The sequence below is a fragment of the Chiloscyllium plagiosum genome, chromosome 6 (assembly GCF_004010195.1).
Source record: "Chiloscyllium plagiosum isolate BGI_BamShark_2017 chromosome 6, ASM401019v2, whole genome shotgun sequence".
NCBI lineage: Eukaryota > Metazoa > Chordata > Chondrichthyes > Orectolobiformes > Hemiscylliidae > Chiloscyllium > Chiloscyllium plagiosum.
In genome coordinates, this window is record NC_057715.1 from 13,469,559 (window position 1) to 13,483,695 (window position 14,137).

The 14,137-nt window shown below is 38.6% G+C and overlaps 1 protein-coding gene across 5 annotated transcripts in view; it reads left to right on the forward strand.

Annotated features, from left to right (window-relative positions):
- The window catches only part of ankrd10b (ankyrin repeat domain 10b), a 60,578-nt gene that overhangs the window by 39,361 nt on the left and 7,080 nt on the right, over window positions 1-14,137 (forward strand). For 4 of the 5 annotated variants that reach the window (XM_043691229.1, XM_043691230.1, XM_043691231.1 and 1 more), the window contains one exon: window positions 4,384-4,628. In XM_043691229.1, coding sequence (XP_043547164.1) covers window positions 4,384-4,628 — 245 coding nt within the window. Of the gene's footprint in view, window positions 1-4,383; window positions 4,629-9,029; window positions 12,409-14,137 lie in introns of those variants that run through there. The other variant, XM_043691232.1, reaches the window with a different exon arrangement.

Below are 14,137 nucleotides of genomic sequence, written 5' to 3' on the forward strand. Positions count from 1 at the left end.
TTTTTTTAAAAAAACACGATTATACCCTCCAGCCTCCACTTGACTTGGGACTTGGTTGCAGATGAGCGAATGTGCCTGTGTGGTGTTCACACTCGACTGGGATTGTCTTCTCATTGAGTGAAGTATTATCTGTACCAGTGAATGGTTTGCTACTGGTCAGTGAAGCTACAATCATTTATCTACCTCATCCAAATGTTCCTTCATCCTTCTGTCGAAGCTGTAGATTCTTGTTTGAAGTGTTAGGTCTGTGTTTGACCTCTTTGCTGTTAACTCGTGGAGATTCTCTGCTAAATTCATTGGTGCTTCAACTGTAATCCTGAGTTCATTTCTACAATAGCTTTGAAGCCCTTGGAAATGTCTGTAATGTTTTACCCAGTGACAGATATTTACAACAGAGCCTCCTGGGTTAGATTATTAATCTTGTATTTTTCCAAAGTTGAAGAGGAGTGTAAATAATACACTACAAACCCCACTACACAAAAAGTGACTGATTAAGTATTTTTTTCCAATTACACATGGAATTAATAAATTTGAAGCAGCACTGATTTATGTCCGTTCAAGAAGAAGGACAAGGAGGTGGGTTAGTTTGGGCTTTTGGATGGTTTTTGTTATTGATCATGAACTGAAATGGAGACCAGTTCTTAGACTGTTTAAATGTGGTCTTGCCGAAACACTGCTGGATGCAGTTTTGCTGTGGATTTTTTCAGGATCGGTTCTTGCATCAGAACACTTGTTTGCCAGATAGTGCTATTGAATATTCTCTAAAATAAATGTTATTTTTTAAAAAAAACTTGCATTGCACGCATCCTTTCCACAGATTTACTTCAGATAGACCTAGTTCTTCTATTGTCACCTTTAACCACTGTAAATTGCTATGTCAATATAGCCTATTACTCTCTCAAGTGCCAACAGTGTCTTTGCAAGTTTTGGTCATCTACAAGTTGATCATATGCAATCTTGTGAACAGTTTAACTTCTTGAAGTATTTTCTTTAGTTTCTTGCCACTGCCTCCAACCCCTCACCCAGAAAACTGGGAGGTTGAGCATACTCTAGTTATTAATCAAAATGAATCTCCGTCACTTAAATATCGTTAGATGAAATTACTTTCCGAATATGCTAACCTGTTAGATTTTTTTTGTTGCTTGTTTGTGTATCTGAGTGTGTGACCACGAACAAAGTGTTCAGCCAACTAACTTCAGTCAACTGCAGGATTTGCCCCTTTGATGACCAATTTAATCGTTTTGGTAATTGTGTAGTTTGGAACAGATTTAATAAAAATACTTTGCAAGTACAAATTGCATGGTTTATTTTTCAAAAAAGCATCCTGAAAATCTGGCTTTTATTTCCATGGATTCTTGATTTGTTGACATACAGGACAATGGATGAATCAATGGATGCTCAAAACTTTTAAACAGAGCTTAAGAACTCTCAAGTTTAGCAGCAGTGATGTTCGAGGATTCAGAAAGTAAACCTAGCTCTTGAACATTGGCCTTACAGATTTGGAAACTACTCATAATATGTCCTAATTCCAAACTTATTACCAACCAAGCCCACTGTCTACAGTTACACTTAAGATTTGATCATTCTCTTTTTATAAGATATTGCTATTTATAGTTATAATCGCAGAACTTAGGCACAGTATTAGAAGGTGAGCAGAACTTAGTCATAACTTTGGATTCATACAGTATAATTCTACTGGAAGTGCTGATGAAACCGAAGAAGTTAAGAATTTCATGATGGAAGGTGCGGATGAGCTTTACATTGTCAGTGAGAGCAAGTTACAGGCAGGGATAGTCCAAGTGGTGGAACTGGATGTGTTGCTGTTAAATTTAGCTTTTTTAAGAGGTAGAGAGATGGTGGGCCATCAGGCTTAGAGCCAGTACGTGGCCCAGAAGATGAATAGATGGATTGTGATTGTGTGGAGTTCCTAGTATGAAACAAACCGTAGAGCTTTAATTTTTGCCAGTGTTTATGAGGAATTCTAGCAATTTCATGAGTAGATTGTAGTCATGTATAAAAGCCATGCAGAATTGAGAAATAAAGCAGTATGTTATTAAGGTGGATGTGGGCTGTGTGCTTCTATTTATAAATGATAATCCGAAAGGCAGCGATATTTGAAAAATATTGATTGGGGATGTGTTTGGGTACTGCTGAACGTGAAAGTGTAGCCTTTGAAAGCAGGACCTTGGCTAGTTACTCTGACATTTAGAATGAGGATACAAGATTTAATGTCACAGAGATAGTCAAAAGATTAGAGAGAATCAAGAAGGGCGGATTGACCAATTGTGCTCCGAGTCAAGAATGTGGAAATGCTAGAGTAATGTGGGATGTCGTAGGTGACTGACCAAGTGCGATTGAATCAATTTGAACTGTCACCTTCTTGGACTAGTTACTTATGTAATGGCTGAGAAGAAAAAGGAAGTTAGAAATTGGGCTGTTACTGCAGTGGCAGTTGGTTGAGCTTATTGAGGAGCATAGTAGTGGGATAGGCAAAGGGGTTTGGGGGGGGTTATCCAATGCCTAATAATGGAGATTATTGTCAATGACTTTGAGGTATTGGCTAAGGGTGAAGTTGAGGATCTGAGAAGTTGATTTATTATATAGAAGAAAATAATGAGCTGTAAAATGCTTTTGGGTGAGGGGTAGCAAGTGATTGGTACTTTGGGATGGGGGTTTCAGTGGGACTGAGGATAGGTGGCATTTGTTTGAGGAAGTTGTTGCACAGGTATTGGTCTTGGCTTGAGGAATTATGGCAGTACTTATTTTGAAAACAAGGAAAATATTATTGTACTAGGTCAGAGAGGAGTTGGACACACAGGTATTAGATCTGGGTAGAACTGAAGAGAGTTATGAGAAGTAAGGTGCAAGTTTGAGAAAGTCAGGTGTGGATGAAGTGGATAGGAGGATATCAGGTGAAAGTGCAGTTGAATAGTAACCATATGAATAAATGTATTTGTTAAAAGTGATAGCATGTGGAAAGAGCAGCTTTGAAAATATTCTCATTAGATTATCTACAGTGTGGAAACAGTTAATTCATGAATACATAGGCTCGATGTTGTTTTCCATTGCAATGTTTTTGATACAAGCCGGTACTGATGTGTCATTCTGCAATGTGGATGTATATGCACACTTCACTTCTTTAAAGGGTTTGACGGGGTTAGTGCTCAGAGGCTGTTTCCTCTTAGCTGAAGAGTCCAGCATTGAGTCACAGTCTCAGGATAAGGGATTAGTCATTTTGAATTGAAATGAGGAGAAATGTCTTCATTTACATTATTATAAATCTTCAGAATCCTGTAGCTAGGAGGGATTTGAATGGTCTGTTGATTGTGTTCAGAATTCAGACTTCTTTTGACTGTAGGGAATGGAGGGATATGGGGAAAGGCAGGATTCTGGAGTTGAGGTAGAATATCATTTATGGTTTTATTGAGTGGTACAGCAGGGTTCATGGCCCAATTGCTGGTTCTTATATACAGATTAAGGCTCTAGCTAATGTTCCAGAGCAGTTGATCAATGTCAAAAAGAACTTGCACAATTTGAACTTGGCTCTGAATGCTAACTGGTAAATGGGACTTATGGAAGTGGCACTTCCCTCACTGATACTTGCAGTTTCAAATGCAGTTATAATCTGTTGATTTTGACAATTCACAGAGCTAAACAGGAGTGGATGGTTGGATCAGATCCTGCAAAAAATAAGTTAGCTGCAGAGAAAACAAGGCTAACAAAAATAGAACAGTTTAGGGGAGTAATTCAGTTTTTAAAAATATCATGTTTAATTCTCATGTAGAATTCTCTTTAATTCCTGAAGAAGGGCTTATGCCCGAAACGTCGATTCTCCTGTTCCCTGGATGCTGCCTGACCTGCTGCGCTTTTCCAGCAACACATTTTCAGCTAATTCTCATGTTTGCCTACTTGCACCTGAGAAAAGATTTGGTGTTAGCCATCATTTGCAAAACAATTCCAGGGATATCTGATTTTCAGAAATATTTGTTAACAATAATCAGTTTAACAATCAATTGCAAGTATGTTATACAAATGAGGGAATCTTTTTTGAAAAGTGCAGTTCTGTTTGGAACTCTTTTTAAATAAAAGATATCTCTGTTCATGGTTTGCTATTTTCTGATAAAATTGTTTCAAGTAGCCAAGTCTGACTTATAATCAAGTGAAGCTAATTTAAATACTTAGTAAAATCAAATGTGTAAATGTTGCAATAATACTTGGATACTGTTATTAGCAGATTCCTTTACATTATTTACTATAATGCAGTTTTTCATATCGCCTTCTACAATGTGCCCTAACTAATCTTTCCCACATGTCCAGCTCTATCCTATGTGTGAAATGTTGTGGTAAGTTAGAGTGTAATTGTTTTTATGTTCCTTTGTGCAGTTTAAGGAATGCAAATGGGTTGACAGCAGCTGAGCTTGCCCTGGCTCAGGGCTTCCAGGAATGTTCCCAGTTCCTGTGCAGTGTGCAGAACCATCAGCTAAATGGTTTCTATACTAATGGCATCGCCAGTGGTCTTTACCGCGATAACCTGATCACAGATGGCCTAAATGGCTACACAGGAACCAACCGGAAGAGAAGCCACGAGGAATCTGAACGCTGTGGAATCAAGAAGCCGAGAACAGATGGTAAGCACTTTGTGCTATTAGGCATTTTATTCCAGGACATAAGGATTCTAGCATCATTCTGTGAACATTGTAACAATCATGTGAATAACAAATATTGTCCAACTTGTTATATTTTAAAACTTTTTAAGCATAACAGGAAGCCGTTCAACCCATAGTGCCTGTCCTAGCTCTTCGAAAGAGCGATCTAAATTAGTTCCACTCACCTCCTCTTTCTCTGTGACAAAAGTTCCTGTGCAGGTATTTATACAATTCCTTTTGTAAGTTATGGTTGAATTGGCTTCCAAAGTCTTCCATGCATTCTGGATCACAAACCTACTGATCCCATCAATTCTACATTGGAAAGATTAAACTATCGACTGAAATTGGAGGAAAATTTCAGTGAATGCTCAAATTAATTGACAATTTAATTCTTTACGTAAAACTTAACTCTGAAGTGACTCATTTGCCTTCATGCTTTGGTTGAATACAGGCCTGTCTTAAGACTGGTTATGCATTTGTCTCATATTTTCTAGATTTTGTTTTCCCATGCTTTTTTGTATTTTTTGGGAAACTGCTTTCTAGCCTTCAGTGCTCCATCCCTGTCTCTCCTTGACTCCATCCCTGTCTCTCCTTGACCCCATCCCTGTTTGTACTGGTTTGATCAGTCCCTCTTCCACATCCTGTAAGACAGTAAGAAGTACAAGTAAAAGTCAACCATTCCGCTCATCAAATCTGCTACGGCATTCAAGGAGATCACGTTGAAATTAAGAATCTCAGCACCATTTTCCTGCCTCTTCCCAATACCACTGAATTCACTCATTTCTTAAAACTCTGTCATTCTTGGCCTTAAGAATTCTTGACACACACCCCCTACAGCCCTCTTTGGTAAATGATTCCACAGATTCACAACCCTCTGAGAAAATAAATTCCTCCTCATCTCTTAATGGGGGATCTGTTACTTTAAGATTATACCCACTGTTATATTCTCTTACAAGGGGAAATATCCTCTCTGCAGTAAAAATTTTATGTTTCAATAAGGTAACCTCTCATTTTTCTGTACTTCAATAAGTATAAACTCCACTTACTCTACCTCTCTTTATAACAAAATCCCTTCATGCCTGGGATCAATCTAGTGAACCTTCTGTAGACTGCTTCCAGTGCCAGGATATTTTTTCTTTGGTAAAGAAACCAGAACTGTTCATAGTGTTTCAAGTATGGTCTGACTACAGTAATGCCTTGTATAGTTAAAAGTTACTTATTTTTATATTCCTTTCCCTTTGAAATAAAGTCCAGCAGTTGATTTGCCTTCCCTCTAAACTACTGAACTTAATAGGTACGAGTTTTTTATGACTTGTGCACAAGAACCTCTAAATCCCTCTGTGCTGCAGCTCTCTGCAGTGTTTCTCTGTTGTATAATATTCAGCTTCTCTGTTCTTCCTGCCACAGTGCATAACCTCATCTGGATGGGTACATGAATAGGAAGGGTTTAGAGGAATATGGACCAAGTGCTGGCACATGGGCCTAGAATAATTTAGGATATCTGGTCGGCATGAATGAGTTGGACCAAAGGGTCTGTTTCCGTGCTGTACATCTCTATGACTCTGACTCATATTATCCCACATTTTATCACATTAGCTAATTGATCCATATCCCCACCACCTTCTACCATGCTCTCGTATAAGTTTTTCATAGATTTGGAATCAGTCACCCCTTGCGACCACATAATCCACAGTTTGAAGATATTTCTTCTAATTCGTACTTATCTTCTAGCCTTCTGTCTCCGTGTCTGCATTAGCAATTTTCCATCTGCTAATCTGTTCTATTCCATTTATTACTGGAATAATTCAAGCTCACAACATCAATCATATTTTCTCTATTGAGGAGAACACAGTGCAGTTTGCTCTAGCCATTCTTCCTCAGTTCGGCCCTCGATCCTGCATTGCATCTTGTCCAGAACAATTTGACTCTTCCTGTCCTGAAGAGCTCAAGCTGCATAAGATATGTCCATTGCTTTAATAGCAGCAACTCTGGCTTTGTTTTCTGTTCTTAATGACTTTTAACTTTAAAATCCAGTTTGAAGCTTTATTTTACCTACCTAACTAGCCTGTTTGCTCGTCTGCATTGCTTAATTTATAACTTGTGTCATATCTAGCCCTCGTCTCCCAACCAGCCCTCCTTTCTCCTGGTCAGCCCTCGTCTCCCAGTCATTTTTTTACTTTATCCTCCACCTAGTATTAGCTGCTTAGGGTTTGTATAAAATCCAATTTTAATACTAGCAGACATTTCAGGAATCTCAGTGCTCATTACCATTCCTGATTTCATCTAACCTTTATTTTCCGGGCTCTTGGCAAAGTTATTCTAATAATGATCATACAGCTCATGGCTTTGTCCCTATGCTCATTATGTGCCATCATTAAGTTCATTGATTAGGGGTCCAATTACCTAATCAGTGGGTTCACAATGGTCTTAGTTACAACCCTGTTGCAGGGTTTGAAGTGGAGTGTGTTTCCAAGGTCTTGATTCCTGGTCCTCCAGTTAATCCAGTACTCGGCAATAAAATGAACAGGATCTGAGATCACAAACAAGTTTTGATTTTTAAGCTACTTTAAGCACTGTGCTACTTTAAATTGATTGGGGATTACAATACAAAAAGAATTTCTCTTAATTTTGTAGCACTGGGCAAAAATTCTATCCTTTTACACATGTCAGGGAGTGAAATCTTTCTTTGCTGTGTAGATTGGTGACAGGATATTTTTAATGAGGCTAAATTTGGGAGTGGGAAAGGGGAGGTTGCAGGGTTGCTCATTAGAAATAGAGCCTGTCAAATAGGAAGTGACAGAGTAGCTTGAGGCTAGAGATAGAATGTTCCTAAAGATACTGAAAGAAAATACTTTTAGGAAAGCCTGTTCCATCAAGTTTGGAGTAAGCCATCTTCTGTCTTAAAACACAATAAGTGACAGTCCTCTGTTTTTGCAGAATTACTGTAAATTGTCAAGTGTTTTGTGGTGTAAGTTCGCAATATGCAGATCTGAGCCAGTTGCAGGTCATACATTAAGTCTGACTGGGTTGGAGACCTGATGAAGAGCTGATTAATGGGTATTGTTGCCTTACTTATTGCTTGACCACAGCTAATATATAGGCAGTTTAGCAAAATCGTCAATAGTTCAGTAGCAACCACTCTCAGAGAATAGGAATGAGAACCTTTTTGCACCTGAGATGTTTGGCATGTCCATGTGCACAGTGAATATTCATTTACTCTTTTCTGCCTCTTCCTTCCCTCTCTGGAAATGATGCCCTGAACAAGCCTGACACTGCCCATGTAGGCACTTGGCCTTGATTCCAGACAAGTAGTAGCCCTTTACCAGATGTTTGTGTCTTCAGATTATGGCAAGACACGAGAAGGGCTATCCATTGTCAACTCCAGTGGTGGAGTCTTGCTGTACACTGCCTCATTTTGTTCCAACTGTGATATGTTATAAAGCTTTTGCTTGAGGTCTGTCCCCACCATGTGGCTTAATTACAGACATTTACAAATATTGTACTAAATTGTTTGCAATTACCACAGCAAACAATTTGAAAGATGCTACCTGCAACAACATGCTTTTAAAAAACTTGCTAATTTGGGCTGAACAATGCTATTGTGGTGATCTAGTATGACGCAGTTAGAGGCAAGATGTGGAAGCTTTATCCTGATAATGTTTACACATTGCCATCAGTTGCTACTTTACCCTCAAGGATGTTTGCAACACCTGAATACTATATCATCATTTTTTCCATAATGAATAGCTCAGTTAATAGCAATGTGATTTAATTTGCCCTTTTAAATGCTTTTGAATTGATTGACTCAAAATATTTTTAAAAAGGCCTCCTTACTCCATTATGTTTTTTCACTTGCCATACAACAGGCAAGTAAATGTTGATAAGATCACAATACGGGAAATGTCACCATTGAATGCATTAGGGTATTTTAGAAAATTCTGGCCGAGTGTGATTCAGTTTCATGGTTATCTTGTTAGTTGATTGTTTTCCATCTTTAAATGTGATCCAATGGTTTAACACTGGGATAATTTAACAGATGAACCCTTGGAGTGCTTGCAAAATGTTTTAAGTATGTTATTGAGCGAAAGCATGATGAAAGGTTAGTTTAGTGCTAACACCACAAAACATTTGGAAAATGAATGGAATTCTGGGGTCTTTATGACTGTCAGGAAAGACACCCTAATAGAACCACAGACTCACAAGGCAGCCTTTTTAACATTGAGCGCATGTCTATTTTGTATGTATGTGTGGTTACAGATACCATCACATTTCAGCAGAACCTTCCACTGGACCTAAAGTTAGTCCGTGTATACAGACTGATGTCGTATACTTAAACATGCAAATATGCATGTGTGCTTATGGTAGATTCCCTCCTTCTCACAGCTCTGGGCTTTGATGGCTTCGGGACAGCAGCTGATGGCATCGCCATGGACAACGTTGAAAGCATTTACACAGAGTTCAAGCCTTCAGCTATTTCCGGTGAGGCTGAAGGATTCGCAGCTGAGTGTGGCAGCTATCAGATCAAATCGGACCAAGCAGCTCAGGAGATTGTGTCTGTTAGAGGCCAGGATTTTGAAGTCTTCACCGTGTCTCCCATGCAGACCCCATGTCGCTGTATAACTAAATATGCATATGACTTTTGACATTTTCAGTCTACATGTTACAAATTCCTTACCGTTTTTAAATGGGATTCATGAACTAGGCAGATACTCTCTAATGATCCATACCTAATTCTGCTGAAAGTAGGAAATTAGTGGTTTTTGAGAAAAAGAATTTCTTAAGACTGGAGAAACACATTCTGAATAGATGTCACCTTGGCCCACCTGATGGCCTGTCTCATATACTTGCAGTCACACTCGCACACTGTTTTACTTGACTGTTTTATGCTGGACAGTAGTGACTACACTTCATTGATATTCAATAGTCTGTGAAGTGCTTTGAAATATCTTGAGGGTGTTATAAGGTGCTCTTGGTATAAGTTCCTCCCGCATGGCTTATGTGTACACAGTATCTCAGTGGAGTCTATAATATCGTTTTTATTTCAATACTGTTTATGTTGCAGAGGTTTGCATTTCAAAAAGGATGTTAAACCGAGGCCCTCTCTGGTGAGCAAAAAATCCAATAACAATATTTCAAATAAGCTCGGGAGTTCTTCCTGATGTCCCAGCTAATATTGCCCATTCAATCAATATTGCCAAAATAGATTATTTGGTCATCATCACGTTATTGTTTGTGAGAGCTTGATTTGCATAAATTGGTTAGTGTTCCTTAAATTACAACAATAACTACACGTCAAAATAACTTCATTGGCTGAAGAGTATTTTAGAATGGCATGAGATCATGAAAGATGCTATGGAAATTCAATTTTTAAAAATTACTTCTGTGCTTTTGGATGGTGCATAATCCAAATGCATTGTTAGGTCAAATGTTATTTTAAATAAATACTTTTGATACATTAACTTTTGTTTCTGCTTTGGTTGGTTTTGTTCCCTTCACTCACCAAGGCACTGGCTCTTGCTGAACAATAGTTCTGGAAAAATATAAATCTTGTACCCGAGCCCGGGCAGTGCTAGGGACCTGTTTAACAGTGGTGGCATCATAGCTGAACTGTGTTTTGTTTTTTCTCCATGTCCATGAACTTGCTGTTACAACACTGAACACCTTATAGTCAATGCCAGGGACCATGCCTGTTTGTTTGCTCCCCAACTAATTCAAGACACTGAGGGCCAATTAGAGTCTCTTTGCCATCACTCTGGAAAAAAAATAGAAATTCTATAGTCCTTGGAATCTTGTCTGGCTCCCACGTAGCCTGTTGGATTTGGTTTCTCTCTCAATAAACCCTTGGAGGAACATTTGTTGTTTTGAATATTCAATTATTCTGGGTGTGATTATTGGTTCAGAAAATTATGAATGTTAAAGTTTTAAGTATTTGTAAGCATATATTTACTGTTGAGTAGTAATTTGACATGAGAATTTTTCTTGTTAATGTCATATTGTGCCTCTGCGTAGTTTTAATGTGCAAAATATCATAGTTTAATTGCTGTCCAGGTTTCTGTGCTCTACATGCTAACACTAAGAAACAATCTGCAGGACATTTGAGCTTTCCGTGAAGGTTCAGTGTTTCAGTTTCATCACTAAATTTATCATTAAGGTTGAACCACATATAGTGTAACTAAAACCACGTGTGCCCACTCTTTCTTAGAGACCCAGTGATTCAACTAGTTTGATAGCTGATGTGGCAACACACTGATCTTCTCCCACAGGATGTTTCTGTTAGTTGCCTTTAATTTTAACTATTGGATTCATCAAAAAAGAGCTTCGAAAACAGAGAGAGTGATATTTCTATTTCCTGATTAGCATTGCAGGGTTTCTGTCCCAAACAAGTGAATTTTATAAAAATAACAAGAGAGGGAAAACATCTTGGATCTTAAAAGTAAATAGTATATAGCTGCAATTGTCTATGAAAAGCATTTTAAAGTACACAGTTTATAGAGTTTTGAATGATCAATAAAGGTAGTTAAGGTACTACTTGTAATGATATTTAGTTTAAACATCCAATTCTACATAATAGTGAAGGATGAAGGTGTGGAAAGCTTACTCTGATTTACTCCTGATTGTGGGAAACTAGGGATGGTGAATGTGCCTTTGAAAGGCTGACATTGTACTTCTGTGTTTCAATCTTTTTCTGGCAGGACAGGCAGGAAGTGTGGGGACATGAAATAGACAGGAAGTTGTTTAGTGAAGGAATTAGAACAGGTAGGTACTAGGGAATGTCAAATGAGTGGCAAAGTTTTAAAATTAGTCATTTAGTTTTCCATGCTATTAATGCAAGCTGAGATGTGAAATAAAGTATTGACTGTAGGAGAAACCAAAGATGAAACCTTTTCACAGAGTCGGGAATGTGAGGCACTCTAGTGCGAGTGCTAAGTCAATTGCAACTTTCAAAAATGGTTAGTGGATGGTTAGTGACATATGTGAAAGAACATGGGGTAAAAACAGGAAAATGAGGTTGTTTTGGACGAATGTGAGAAAAAGGGTTCAGAAATAAGAGTATAATATCTGTCCTGCGAATGGCCTCACTTTCAATCAGAATACTCAATGTGCTTTAACATTCTTGTGTAAAACAGTTCAATTACAGTTTATTTCCCAAATGTCTTCTAATGATAAATCAATTCACAAAGGGAGAAACATTTGAGCAAGAGGCAAAGTCTTAGCTGAGTGGCTTAATTTGTATTTAGACTGATCAGCGAGATACAGTTGAGGCAGTTTCCACATTGTTCCCTGGGAAATTAGGGGAAGAACAGTTCCCTTTTAACGGAAGAATCAGCACTCAAGACTAAAGACTCTAGTAGTATGATGGTGGATGCGTTTGACAGGAAATAAGAACAGTCTGGTCATGGTTTCTTTTTCAGTCATCCAGACATCTGTCTGTTAGTGGTGTCAACAGATACTCCTCATCCTCCCCACTAAAGTCAGCCTCCTCTCACAGATTCAGTACTTTAAATAGTAAGCGTATTATTGCCATGCAGAGATTTGCGATGTTTGGATCAGCTGGATCAGGTTTCCCATTTGCATTCAAGAGACTCCGAACTAAGACTAATTTAGTTATTTTGCCCTGTTTGCAGAAAGTACTTGCTTTTGGTGGTTGCTGCTTCTGTTGATTTTTTTTTGGCAAAGTGTTCCTCTTCAAGTTAATGTTCTTTCTGCAGTAATTCCCAAGAATAATCAAAATAAATTACCTCCTTTATTTCATGTTCTCACATCTTTTGGTTTCTTTTTACTTGTTAACGGGATATAGGTGAAAGTGGCTCTTGAGCCTTTATTGTCCTTTCAGAAGTGCCCTTGAGAAAGTGGTGGTGATCTGCTACCTTGAGTCAACACAGTTCTTTGGATGTAGACATATCCACAGTGCTATTAAGAAGGGAGTTCCCAGGAGTTTGATCCAGTGATGATGAAAAAATGTTGTATATTTCCAAGTAAGGATGGTGTGTGGCTTGGAAGGGGTTTGGTGGTGTTCCTATGCATCTCCTACCTCCTCCTAGATGGAGGTTTCAGTTTTGGGAGGTGCTGTTGAAGGATCCTTTGTGTCATTATTAATTTTGGTTGAGACCAGATCATTTGGTTTTAAGATCAATGACCATGGATCTTCCAGATGCATGATTAATTCTCCTGTTACTTCTGCAAGTAAGAAAACCAAAGATTGGTTTATAATCCAGGTTAATGTTGTCCCATCTGTGACATTTGGCCTAGTTTTAATTTGCATTATCAATTGGAAAAAATGCATTTGATGTCCACGTTGGAGGGATGGGTGAAGATATAAACTTGGTGGTGGAATTGATTGCCCTGAAGACACTTTGTTCTTCTTTCTTGTTGAAATTGCTTCATCACTGTTTGGGTCAATCCAAGGCTGCTTTGCCCACGTATTGGCATCAAGCTTGCAAGCTCTGTGATAGGCTTTCAGGTTGTCTTTATTGTCTTAAGTTTGGGATATCCACTGGTGTGGGCTCCTTGTGGTCAGCTGGCTGAAGAATACTGCCCTTGTTATTTGGGGATCCTCCTCTCAATCCACATAACTGACTCAGTGATGCTTGGTACTGAATAACAGACTCATTAGGAAATAGACTTGGTGCCAGATAACATTCTCAGCATTGGATCACAGACTCAGTGCCAAATAATAAGCTTGATGCCAGAAAACAAGCTCGCAACTAGATAACAAACTCAATTCTGGATGCGAGGGTCAAGGCTAAATAACAAATTCTATGCTCAATATCAGACCTGATGTTAATAAACAGGTTTGATGCCAGATAACGGAGTTATGCCAATTAACATGCTTGGCTCAATGCTGGCTAGTAAACTTGATGCCAGATAGCAGACTCTCATTAGAAACCAGAATCAATGCCAGATAACAGACTCTCATTAGAAACCAGGATGGGAGCCGGATAACGGACTTCCATCAGAAACCAGGATCGATGTTGGGTAGCAGACTTGCACCAGAAACCAGGGTCAGTGCCAGATCGCAGACTCTCATCAGAAACCAGGATCACTGCCGGTAAGAGGCTCAAAACATATAAGCCTGCATCTTTTCCCCATAACAACAGACTAATTTAAAGCAGCTTTGGATCATCATTATAACTGACTTAACATTCTTGTCTTGATATATTGGCAAAGCACAGTTGAACATGTTCCAGTCTCGTTGTGAACTGAACTTTAATGGGACATGGCACTTAGTTTCCTATCCTTTAAATTTTGTTTATGCACCTTCAAAGTTTCAATGTCTGGATGAATTTTAGTGCCAATATGCAAACATTATAATTGATCTTTCAGTGCAGAAAGCTTGGTGAATGAGGAAGAATGTTTACTTCCTTATTTAACGTGACCATCTCCATTCCTTCCATTACATATGTGCTTTCTCTTTGCATTGTTTTCCTGCCCTTCACTTCTTTCCTTCTGACTTGTGCAAGTTGTAGCTTGCTAGTCTTTGTGCTGATATC